The sequence below is a fragment of the Colius striatus genome, chromosome 7 (genome assembly GCF_028858725.1).
Source record: "Colius striatus isolate bColStr4 chromosome 7, bColStr4.1.hap1, whole genome shotgun sequence".
Classification (NCBI taxonomy): Eukaryota; Metazoa; Chordata; class Aves; order Coliiformes; family Coliidae; genus Colius; species Colius striatus.
The window spans coordinates 17,537,494-17,549,657 of NC_084765.1; the positions used below are offsets into that span (position 1 = coordinate 17,537,494).

General features: G+C 51.5%; 1 protein-coding gene across 1 annotated transcript in view; it reads right to left on the bottom strand.

Annotated features, from left to right (window-relative positions):
• MUC2 (mucin 2, oligomeric mucus/gel-forming) overlaps positions 1-12,164 on the bottom strand; it is a 54,028-nt gene that overhangs the window by 11,376 nt on the left and 30,488 nt on the right. The window contains exons 31-35 of the mRNA XM_061999695.1: positions 12,031-12,071; positions 11,765-11,973; positions 10,109-10,699; positions 1,628-9,118; positions 1,065-1,363 (exon numbers count right to left, since the gene is read on the bottom strand). Of these exons, the coding sequence (XP_061855679.1) occupies positions 1,065-1,363; positions 1,628-9,118; positions 10,109-10,699; positions 11,765-11,973; positions 12,031-12,071 (8,631 nt within the window). The remainder of the gene's footprint in view (positions 1-1,064; positions 1,364-1,627; positions 9,119-10,108; positions 10,700-11,764; positions 11,974-12,030; positions 12,072-12,164) is intronic.

Genomic DNA, 12,164 nt, shown 5'->3' on the forward strand with positions numbered 1-12,164 from the left:
AAGCAGTCAGACTCATGAAAGTTATGCCTGAATCTCCTTTTCAGAGTTTGAAAATGTCCTGTGTTTATTGACAATTTTTACCCACCAAAAGCCTGAAAATGAGAAGGAATTGCAGCAGTCAGCACCATCAAGGTCTGCAAGACGAACTGACACCACTGAAAGCTGCTAAGTGAAAAGCATTACTTAGAAAAGTCAAGTCAGTAACCAAGTCAGTTGGAATTGCCTTTTTAGTCTCGGCTAGGTGTCTGATCTTATCACATCATCTAGACTACCTCTCTAGTCAACAGTGGAAGACACTGATCAATATCATCAATACTCTTCCATGAATGCCTAGAATAGATTAACAGCTAAAGCTACAGTTACCACCAACTGTTTGGGGAGTAATGTCTAAGTTGATTTACATGCATGCATTGTGATAGTATGCATTTTTTTATATCTTTCACCATTTTTTAAAACATATTTAATTTTTATTACTGCAGATCTTTTGAGAAAGTTGGTAGAGCTAAGCTCTAAGGAGGCTTTGAAAATACACAAGACATTAGCTTGTCTGTGTGACAGGTGGAGCATTCCAGAACACTCAGAATTCAGTCAAATTTCACAGGTGCTTGAAAGTGGCAATCTGTTCCACAACCCTGTCCCAAAATCAGTCTATTACCAAGCATTCCTAGTTCAGCCCTGTAGCATAATACTGAACTGTAAAGGCAAAAGTTTTCCCCACTCTGATCTTATTTAGAAGCAGAAACCTCAGCATGACTTAACTTTGGATGCTTCTTTATCAAAGATATCCACAAATAAAGAGAGATCTTGATGTGAGATTTAACATCTGGAAGAAAGCCTTTTTAAATTTATCTTTGAAAAGAAATTTAAATATATAAATCATCAAACTGAGTATCATTAGAACTCATACTAATATACGAGAAAAAACAAACAAAGAGAATGGACGGATACTTTCTTTTCCATAAAGATTAATTCCTACACTGCCTGCCAGTAACACTAAAATTGTGTAACTAGTCTCCACCAATAGAAGATAGCTACAAAAAAAAATAATACAGCAATCTACTTACTACATAAGTTTCATTTGGTGAAATAGTACAATTTTTCCGAAGAGTGGTTAGCGGTGGACTTGTAGTTGAACTTGAAGAACTGAATGGAGTAACTGTACTGTACGTAGAACTTCCTGAAATGGTGACTGCACTTGAAGTTGAAATTGTCCCAGAAGTACTCGTTGAGCCAGAGATGACAAATTCAGATGGAGTAGTGGTAGTAGTTACAGTGTTTATGGAAAAACTACTAGAAGTTGTCTCAGAAGTGGTGGTAAAAGATTTTGTTGGAGTTGTACCAGAGGTGGTGATTATAACAGGAGGTAATGATGGTGATGCTGTTGGTGGTAGCGTGCTGACATTTGTAGGATGTGGAAAGGATGGTCCCAAGGTCGTGGTGCTAACAAAAGCGGTAGAGGATCCCACTGGAGGAGTTCCAGGCCCAGTGGTACTGGTCTGGTGGCTGGAGGTTTCTGTTGTGGTGGTGGTACTGTGGGGAGGTGTTCCTGAGGGTGTGGGACCTGCAGAGGTGGTTTTGCTGGTCACTCCTGTCTCTGTGACTCCAGAGGTGGTGATGATCTCTGTGGTTGTTGATACGGAGGGTGGTTGTGACAACGTGGTGCCGGTATTAGGCTGTTCAGAGGATGATCCTGAGCTCGTGGTGCTAACGGGAGTGGTAGAGGATCCCACTGGAGGAGTCCAAGGCCCAGTGGTACTGGTCTGGTGGCTGGAAGTTTCTGTTCTGGTTGTGGTACTGTGGGGAGGTGTTCCTGAGGGTGTGGGGCCTGCAGAGGTGGTTTTGCTGGTCACTCCTGTCTCCGTGACTCCAGAGGTGGTGATAATCTCTGTGGTTGTTGATATGGAGGGTGGTTGTGACAATGTGGTGCCAGTACTAGGCTGTGGAGAGGATGGTCCTGAGGTTGTGGTGCTAACAAGAGTGGTAGAGGATCCCACTGGAGGAGTCCAAGGCCCAGTGGTACTGGTCTGGTGGCTGGAAGTTTCTGTTCTGGTTGTGGTACTGTGGGGAGGTGTTCCTGAGGGTGTGGGGCCTGCAGAGGTGGTTTTGCTGGTCACTCCTGTCTCTGTGACTCCAGAGGTGGTGATGATCTCTGTGGTTGTTGATATGGAGGGTGGTTGTGACAACGTGGTGCCGGTACTAGGCTGTGGAGAAGATGGTCCTGAGGTCGTGGTACTAGAAAGAGTTGTAGAGGATCCCACTGGAGGAGTTCCAGGCCCAGTGGTACTGGTCTGGTGGCTGGAGGTTTCTGTTGTGGTGGTGGTACTGTGGGGAGGTGTTCCTGAGGGTGTGGGGCCTGCAGAGGTGGTTTTGCTGGTCACTCCTGTCTCCGTGACTCCAGAGGTGGTGATGATCTCTGTGGTTGTTGATATGGAGGGTGGTTGTGACAACGTGGTGCCGGTACTAGGCTGTGGAGAGGATGGTCCTGAGGTTGTGGTGCTAACAAGAGTGGTAGAGGATCCCACTGGAGGAGTCCAAGGCCCAGTGGTACTGGTCTGGTGGCTGGAAGTTTCTGTTGTGCTGGTGGTACTGTGGGGAGGTGTTCCTGAGGGTGTGGGGCCTGCAGAGGTGGTTTTGCTGGTCACTCCTGTCACCGTGACTCCAGAGGTGGTGATGATCTCTGTGGTTGTTGATATGGAGGGTGGCTGTGACAACGTGGTGCCGGTACTAGGCTGTGGAGAGGATGGTCCCGAGGTTGTGGTACTAGAAAGAGTGGTAGAGGATCCCACTGGATGAGTTCCAGGCCCAGTGGTACTGGTCTGGTGACTGGAGGTTTCTGTTGTGCTGGTGGTACTGTGGGGAGGTGTTCCTGAGGGTGTGGGGCCTGCAGAGGTGGTTTTGCTGGTCACTCCTGTCTCTGTGACTCCAGAGGTGGTGATAATCTCTGTGGTTGTTGATATGGAGGGTGGTTGTGACAATGTGGTGCCGGTACTAGGCTGTGGAGAGGATGGTCCCTGGGTTGTGGTACTAACAAGAGTGGTAGAGGATCCCACTGGAGGAGTCCAAGGCCCAGTGGTACTGGTCTGGTGACTGGAAGATTCTGTTGTGCTGGTGGTACTGTGAGGAGGTGTTCCTGAGGGTGTGGGGCCTGCAGAGGTGGTTTTGCTGGTCACTCCTGTCTCTGTGACTCCAGAGGTGGTGATGATCTCTGTGGCTGTTGATATGGAGGGTGGTTGTGACAACGTGGTGCCGGTACTAGGCTGTGGAGAGGATGGTCCCGAGGTCGTGGTGCTAACAAGAGTGGTAGAGGATCCCACTGGAGGAGTTCCAGGCCCAGTGGTACTGGTCTGGTGACTGGAGGTTTCTGTTGTGCTGGTGGTACTGTGGGGAGGTGTTCCTGAGGGTGTGGGGCCTGCAGAGGTGGTTTTGCTGGTCACTCCTGTCTCCGTGACTCCAGAGGTGGTGATGATCTCTGTGGTTGTTGATATGGAGGGTGGTTGTGACAACGTGGTGCCGGTACTAGGCTGTGGAGAGGATGGTCCTGAGGTTGTGGTGCTAAGAGGAGTGGTAGAGGATCCCACTGGAGGAGTTCCAGGCCCAGTGGTACTGGTCTGGTGGCTGGAAGTTTCTGTTGTGCTGGTGGTACTGTGGGGAGGTGTTCCTGAGGGTGTGGGGCCTGCAGAGGTGGTTTTGCTGGTCACTCCTGTCTCCGTGACTCCAGAGGTGGTGATGATCTCTGTGGTTGTTGATATGGAGGGTGGTTGTGACAACGTGGTGCCGGTACTAGGCTGTGGAGAGGATGGTCCTGAGGTTGTGGTGCTAACAAGAGTGGTAGAGGATCCCACTGGAGGAGTCCAAGGCCCAGTGGTACTGGTCTGGTGGCTGGAAGTTTCTGTTGTGGTGGTGGTACTGTGGGGAGGTGTTCCTGAGGGTGTGGGCCCTGCAGAGGTGGTTTTGCTGGTCACTCCTGTCACCGTGACTCCAGAGGTGGTGATGATCTCTGTGGTTGTTGATATGGAGGGTGGCTGTGACAACGTGGTGCCGGTACTAGGCTGTGGAGAGGATGGTCCCGAGGTTGTGGTACTAGAAAGAGTGGTAGAGGATCCCACTGGATGAGTTCCAGGCCCAGTGGTACTGGTCTGGTGACTGGAGGTTTCTGTTGTGCTGGTGGTACTGTGGGGAGGTGTTCCTGAGGGTGTGGGGCCTGCAGAGGTGGTTTTGCTGGTCACTCCTGTCTCTGTGACTCCAGAGGTGGTGATAATCTCTGTGGTTGTTGATATGGAGGGTGGTTGTGACAATGTGGTGCCGGTACTAGGCTGTGGAGAGGATGGTCCCTGGGTTGTGGTACTAGAAAGAGTGGTAGAGGATCCCACTGGAGGAGTTGCAGGCCCAGTGGTACTGGTCTGGTGACTGGAAGATTCTGTTGTGCTGGTGGTACTGTGAGGAGGTGTTCCTGAGGGTGTGGGGCCTGCAGAGGTGGTTTTGCTGGTCACTCCTGTCTCTGTGACTCCAGAGGTGGTGATGATCTCTGTGGTTGTTGATATGGAGGGTGGTTGTGACAACGTGGTGCCGGTACTAGGCTGTGGAGAGGATGGTCCCGAGGTCGTGGTGCTAGAAAGAGTGGTAGAGGATCCCACTGGAGGAGTTCCAGGCCCAGTGGTACTGGTCTGGTGACTGGAGGTTTCTGTTGTGGTGGTGGTACTGTGGGGAGGTGTTCCTGAGGGTGTGGGGCCTGCAGAGGTGGTTTTGCTGGTCACTCCTGTCTCCGTGACTCCAGAGGTGGTGATGATCTCTGTGGTTGTTGATATGGAGGGTGGTTGTGACAACGTGGTGCCGGTACTAGGCTGTGGAGAGGATGGTCCTGAGGTTGTGGTGCTAAGAGGAGTGGTAGAGGATCCTACTGGAGGAGTTCCAGGCCCAGTGGTACTGGTCTGGTGGCTGGAAGTTTCTGTTGTTGTGGTGGTACTGTGGGGAGGTGTTCCTGAGGGTGTGGGGCCTGCAGAGGTGGTTTTGCTGGTCAGTCCTGTCTCAGTGACTCCAGAGGTGGTGATGATCTCTGTGGTTGTTGATATGGAGGGTGGTTGTGACAATGTGGTGCCGGTACTAGGCTGTGGAGAGGATAGTCCTGAGGTCGTGGTACTAGAAAGAGTGGTAGAGGATCCCACTGGAGGAGTTCCAGGCCCAGTGGTACTGGTCTGGTGGCTGGAGGTTTCTGTTGTGGTGGTGGTACTGTGGGGAGGTGTTCCTGAGGGTGTGGGACCTGCAGAGGTGGTTTTGCTGGTCACTCCTGTCTCTGTGACTCCAGAGGTGGTGATGATCTCTGTGGTTGTTGATATGGAGGGTGGTTGTGACAACGTGGTGCCGGTACTGGGCTGTTGAGAGGATGGTCCTAAGCTCGTGGTGCTAACAGGAGTGGTAGAGGATCCCGCTGGAGGAGTCCAAGGCCCAGTGGTACTGGTCTGGTGGCTGGAAGTTTCTGTTGTGCTTGTGGTACTGTGGGGAGGTGTTCCTGAGGGTGTGGGGCCTGCAGAGGTGGTTTTGCTGGTCACTCCTGTCACCGTGACTCCAGAGGTGGTGATGATCTCTGTGGTTGTTGATATGGAGGGTGGCTGTGACAACGTGGTGCCGGTACTAGGCTGTGGAGAGGATGGTCCCGAGGTTGTGGTACTAGAAAGAGTGGTAGAGGATCCCACTGGAGGAGTTCCAGGCCCAGTGGTACTGGTCTGGTGACTGGAGGTTTCTGTTGTGGTGGTGGTACTGTGGGGAGGTGTTCCTGAGGGTGTGGGGCCTGCAGAGGTGGTTTTGCTGGTCACTCCTGTCTCTGTGACTCCAGAGGTGGTGATAATCTCTGTGGTTGTTGATATGGAGGGTGGTTGTGACAATGTGGTGCCGGTACTAGGCTGTGGAGAGGATGGTCCCTGGGTTGTGGTACTAACAAGAGTGGTAGAGGATCCCACTGGAGGAGTTGCAGGCCCAGTGGTACTGGTCTGGTGACTGGAAGATTCTGTTGTGCTGGTGGTACTGTGAGGAGGTGTTCCTGAGGGTGTGGGGCCTGCAGAGGTGGTTTTGCTGGTCACTCCTGTCTCTGTGACTCCAGAGGTGGTGATGATCTCTGTGGTTGTTGATATGGAGGGTGGTTGTGACAACGTGGTGCCGGTACTAGGCTGTGGAGAGGATGGTCCCGAGGTCGTGGTGCTAGAAAGAGTGGTAGAGGATCCCACTGGAGGAGTTCCAGGCCCAGTGGTACTGGTCTGGTGACTGGAGGTTTCTGTTGTGGTGGTGGTACTGTGGGGAGGTGTTCCTGAGGGTGTGGGGCCTGCAGAGGTGGTTTTGCTGGTCACTCCTGTCTCCGTGACTCCAGAGGTGGTGATGATCTCTGTGGTTGTTGATATGGAGGGTGGTTGTGACAACGTGGTGCCGGTACTAGGCTGTGGAGAGGATGGTCCTGAGGTTGTGGTGCTAAGAGGAGTGGTAGAGGATCCCACTGGAGGAGTTCCAGGCCCAGTGGTACTGGTCTGGTGGCTGGAAGTTTCTGTTTTGCTTGTGGTACTGTGGGGAGGTGTTCCTGAGGGTGTGGGGCCTGCAGAGGTGGTTTTGCTGGTCACTCCTGTCACCGTGACTCCAGAGGTGGTGATGATCTCTGTGGTTGTTGATATGGAGGGTGGCTGTGACAACGTGGTGCCGGTACTAGGCTGTGGAGAGGATGGTCCCGAGGTTGTGGTACTAGAAAGAGTGGTAGAGGATCCCACTGGAGGAGTTCCAGGCCCAGTGGTACTGGTCTGGTGACTGGAGGTTTCTGTTGTGCTGGTGGTACTGTGGGGAGGTGTTCCTGAGGGTGTGGGGCCTGCAGAGGTGGTTTTGCTGGTCACTCCTGTCTCTGTGACTCCAGAGGTGGTGATGATCTCTGTGGTTGTTGATATGGAGGGTGGTTGTGACAACGTGGTGCCGGTACTAGGCTGTGGAGAGGATGGTCCCTGGGTTGTGGTACTAACAAGAGTGGTAGAGGATCCCACTGGATGAGTTCCAGGCCCAGTGGTACTGGTCTGGTGACTGGAAGATTCTGTTGTGCTGGTGGTACTGTGAGGAGGTGTTCCTGAGGGTGTGGGGCCTGCAGAGGTGGTTTTGCTGGTCACTCCTGTCTCCGTGACTCCAGAGGTGGTGATGATCTCTGTGGTTGTTGATATGGAGGGTGGTTGTGACAACGTGGTGCCGGTACTAGGCTGTGGAGAGGATGGTCCTGAGGTTGTGGTGCTAACAAGAGTGGTAGAGGATCCCACTGGAGGAGTCCAAGGCCCAGTGGTACTGGTCTGGTGGCTGGAAGTTTCTGTTGTGCTTGTGGTACTGTGGGGAGGTGTTCCTGAGGGTGTGGGGCCTGCAGAGGTGGTTTTGCTGGTCACTCCTGTCACCGTGACTCCAGAGGTGGTGATGATCTCTGTGGTTGTTGATATGGAGGGTGGTTGTGACAACGTGGTGCCGGTACTAGGCTGTGGAGAGGATGGTCCCGAGGTTGTGGTACTAGAAAGAGTGGTAGAGGATCCCACTGGAGGAGTTCCAGGCCCAGTGGTGCTGGTTTGGTGACTGGAGGTTTCTGTCGTGGTGGTGGTACTGTGGGGAGGTGTTCCTGAGGGTGTGGGGCCTGCAGAGGTGGTTTTGCTGGTCACTCCTGTCTCTGTGACTCCAGAGGTGGTGATGATCTCTGTGGTTGTTGATATGGAGGGTGGTTGTGACAACGTGGTGCCGGTACTAGGCTGTGGAGAGGATGGTCCCGAGGTTGTGGTACTAGAAAGAGTGGTAGAGGATCCCACTGGAGGAGTTCCAGGCCCAGTGGTACTGGTCTGGTGGCTGGAAGTTTCTGTTGTGCTTGTGGTACTGTGAGGAGGTGTTCCTGAGGGTGTGGGGCCTGCAGAGGTGGTTTTGCTGGTCACTCCTGTCACCGTGACTCCAGAGGTGGTGATGATCTCTGTGGTTGTTGATATGGAGGGTGGTTGTGACAACGTGGTGCCGGTACTAGGCTGTTGAGAGGATGGTCCCGAGGTTGTGGTGCTAACAAGAGTGGTAGAGGATCCCACTGGAGGAGTCCCAGGCCCAGTGGTCCTGGTTTGGTGGCTGGAGGTTTCTGTTGTGGTGGTGGTACTGTGTGGTGGTGTTCCTGAAGATGTGGGGCCTGCAGAGGTGGTTTTGCTGGTCACTCCTGTCTCAGTGACTCCAGAGGTGGTGATAATCTCTGTGGTTGTTGACAGGGAAGGTGGTTGTGACAACGTGGTGCCGGTACTAGGATGGGGAGAGGATGGTCCCGAGGTCGTGGTGCTAAGAGGAGTGGTAGAGGATCCCACTGGAGGAGTCCAAGGCCCAGTGGTCCTGGTCTGGTGACTGGAGGTTTCTGTTGTGCTGGTGGTACTGTGGGGAGGTGTTCCTGAGGGTGTGGGGCCTGCAGAGGTGGTTTTGCTGGTCACTCCTGTCTCCGTGACTCCAGAGGTGGTGATAATCTCTGTGGTTGTTGACAGGGAGGGTGGTTGTGACAACGTGGTGCCGGTACTGGGATGGGGAGAGGATGGTCCCGAGGTCGTGGTGCTAAGAGGAGTGGTAGAGGATCCCACTGGAGGAGTTCCAGGCCCAGTGGTACTGGTCTGGTGGCTGGAGGTTTCTGTTGTGGTGGTGGTACTGTGGGGAGGTGTTCCTGAGGGTGTGGGGCCTGCAGAAGTGGTTTTGCTGGTCACTCCTGTTTCAGTGACTCCAGAGGTGGTGATGATCTCTGTGGTTGTTGATATGGAGGGTGGTTGTGACAACGTGGTGCCGGTACTCGGATGGGGAGAGGATGGTCCCGAGGTCGTGGTGCTAAGAGGAGTGGTAGAGGATCCCACTGGAGGAGTTCCAGGCCCAGTGGTACTGGTCTGGTGGCTGGAAGTTTCTGTTGTGGTGGTGGTACTGTGAGGAGGTGTTCCTGAGGGTGTGGGGCCTGCAGAGGTGGTTTTGCTGGTCAGTCCTGTCTCAGTGACTCCAGAGGTGGTGATGATCTCTGTGGTTGTTGATATGGAGGGTGGTTGTGACAACGTGGTGCCGGTACTAGGCTGTGGAGAGGATGATCCTGAGATTGTGGTGCTGACAGTAGTGGTAGGGTATTCTATCAGGAGAAAATGAAGAAATATATGAATAGAATATTGAAAAGGAATAACGTAGAAACAGTTTTTCATTTTCTTTTGCTTAACAACATTATTATAGTAAAACTGTCTTTAAATGAAGCCCCACTGATGTGGCATACTACCCTTCCTAATAATTAACATCTGTCTAGGTTCAGGATGGATTCCAATAGCAGCGAAAGCAAAATCCTTCATCACTTCAGAGCCTGTCTAACTTGGGTATGGTCATAAGGTTGAAAAGACTTCAGATATTCCAAATAATGATTAAACGATTGGAATTGAGAATAAAAAACCTGTTTTATACTCCCTCTTTTAAAATCCAGATCTCCGTACAGGACTCTCTCTACTACAGCTTTTGAGATCACACCTGGTGTACTACATCTAGCTTTGAGATTCCCACTACAGTAAAGACATGAAATTGTTTCAGCCTGTCCACAGAAGGTATAAAAGTGATCTTTGGGCTAGACCACCTCCTCTGTGAAGAGAGGCTGAGAGAGATAGGGTTATTCAGCTAGGATAAGTCTCCAGGAAGACCTCATTGTGACCTCTGAATATATAAGGGAGACTTTCATCAAAGACAAAGGGAGACTTTTTACCAGGGTCTGTAGGTAACAGATCAGGGAAAACATTTTTAAAGTCAAAGAGGATAGATTTAGTTCGACATATTTCTTATGATGAGGGTATGAAACGTCAAAACAAGTTTCTGAGATAAGCTGTGGATGCGCAATCATTAGAAGCATTCATGGTCGGGTTGAGTGGGGCTGTGACCAATCTGATGTAGTGAAAGTTGACCTTGCCCATAGTAGGTTAATTGGACCTTCCAACCCAAATATTTTCTTTTTCTTTGATTTGTTTTCTGATATATGCATCAACTATACTCCTACAGAGTACAAAAATTACATCACATGTCATAATGCAAATAAACCTTGATTTCTCCTATAGCAAGGCAACAAATAACATAGCCAGAGAATTACTTATGTGATCTGTAGGCTGAGGTGGCTGTGTTTCGGTTCTTATTGGTGCAGGGAACGTGCTTTGAGTACTTGGAGTGGTTGTTGGTGTGCCAGGAAGAGTCATCGTCGTCCCTGGGGTGCTGCGGGTGCTGCTGCTGGAGGTTACTGTACTGGTGGTGACGCTAACAGTGGTGCTGGGAGTGGTGCTGAGATGGGTGGTGCTGGTGGTACTGAGAGGAGCTGATGGCGTTGCTGTGGCAGTGGTGGTCCATGTTTTGGTAGTCGTGGTAACACATTCTGGTATGTTGGGAACGCAGCACACACTGATCTCATAGTTGAGGCAGACTGGCATGGGTATTATACCTCCTATGACCTGATCTTTGTTGTTACAGATGAGCCCTGTGTTAACATTGCATTCCACCTTCTGCCCTAAATCTGCAATGGGAGTGTCAGGGAACTTCTGCGCTCTGCATGAAATATTCTCAGCTTTCACACACACCCAGGAGGAGTTGACCTTCTGAATGTTCTCAAAGGTTTCATAGTCACCACTGTTTCTGTCAGAACCATCTGGGTAACTCACATCAATCCAGTCCGTCCAAATGCACTTACACGCTGGAAGAAAATCATGAAAGGAACAATTAGAGATGTCCAGAACAGAGGCAACAAGTCAAGGCACCAGCACACCTGTGGCTCATGCTCTGGGAATCCACTGCATATGGGGAAGCCCCTCCAACTCTGCTACACCAGCCAAACAACTCTGGCCACAACAAAGCTCACTCATATGGGTAGGCCTCCCCTTTTTGGCCTTACAAAGCACATCAGGGCCACAGCAGGACATGGGCACTGCCAAACTACATGTGCCTCCCCCTCACAGACAGGGAACACTCCTGTATGGGGCTTCCCCTGCACAAAACTCTCATGTAAGTGCAACACATGATGTGCAGCAGGACAAAGCAGGGACTCCTGCCCCTCTTTGCACCCTCTCACGCTACTCACACCATCTCACGACCTCAGGGAGAAAACAAACACCAGGAAGAGTTGTGACCACAGAGGAGGAGGCACAGGACACATACTGCTGTGAAACATCAGCTTACTTCCAAGCAGTATGTGTACAGAAGGGGAACAACACTCATGGGTATGCTCAGAGAATCCAGATGTCCAGAGCTTTGGTCTATAGCAACGGCCAACTCATAGTCTGAACCCCTTCCCCAAAGCCTGATGGGGAAAACCTTCAAATCTTCCTACAGCCAGAACTGCGAGCAACTGGCAGCAATGGCCTCAGAGACAAGGCCAGGGAAGAAAGGGAAGAAAGTCCATGCCACTGCTCACAAACCATGCCTTAAATGACAGCGCCACAAAAAACAAGACACACTCCTGTGGCATAATACAGGTCCCTCTAAATACCTTCTCTCCAGCTGAAGGATGAGGTCCAACAACACCCAAAGCAAGATTTCCCATCACTTCAGTAGCTGCCTAAGTGGGGCAGAGGCACGAGGATGAAAAAGCTCCTCAGAACCTTGCTGGGTAAGGGAACACAAGACCTCAGAACTCAGGATCTCTGCACCCTCCTCACTTCTGGAACAGCCATCCCAGGGCTACCATGAGGCATGGGCCAATCCAGACAATGCACAACAAGTACTCACACCCCCTACAGAAGAAACAAGTTGAGGTTCTCACGATTTCTGGTGGTGCTGTGAGTGGTGCTGGTGGTGGTGCTGGTGGGAATGGTGCTGGTCGTGGTGGTGGGAATGGTGCTGGTGGTGCTGCTAGGAATACTACTGGTGGTGCTAGTGCTGCTAGGAATGCTGCTAGTGCTGCTGGGAATGGTGCTGCTGGTGGTACTTCTAGGCGTGGTGGTGGTACTGGTGCTGCTAGGAGTGGTGCTGCTGGGAATAGTGCTAACAGTGGTGCTGATGGTGCTGCTGGGAATGGTGCTGAGAGGCTTTGATGGCGTTGGTGCAGTTGTTGATATATATGGAGTGGACTCTGTGGTTGTTGTCGACGAAGGTCGGACTGTTAGAAATAGCAGGGACAAAGAAAACAGACAAATGTGAAATTTACATGAGGATGTACACAA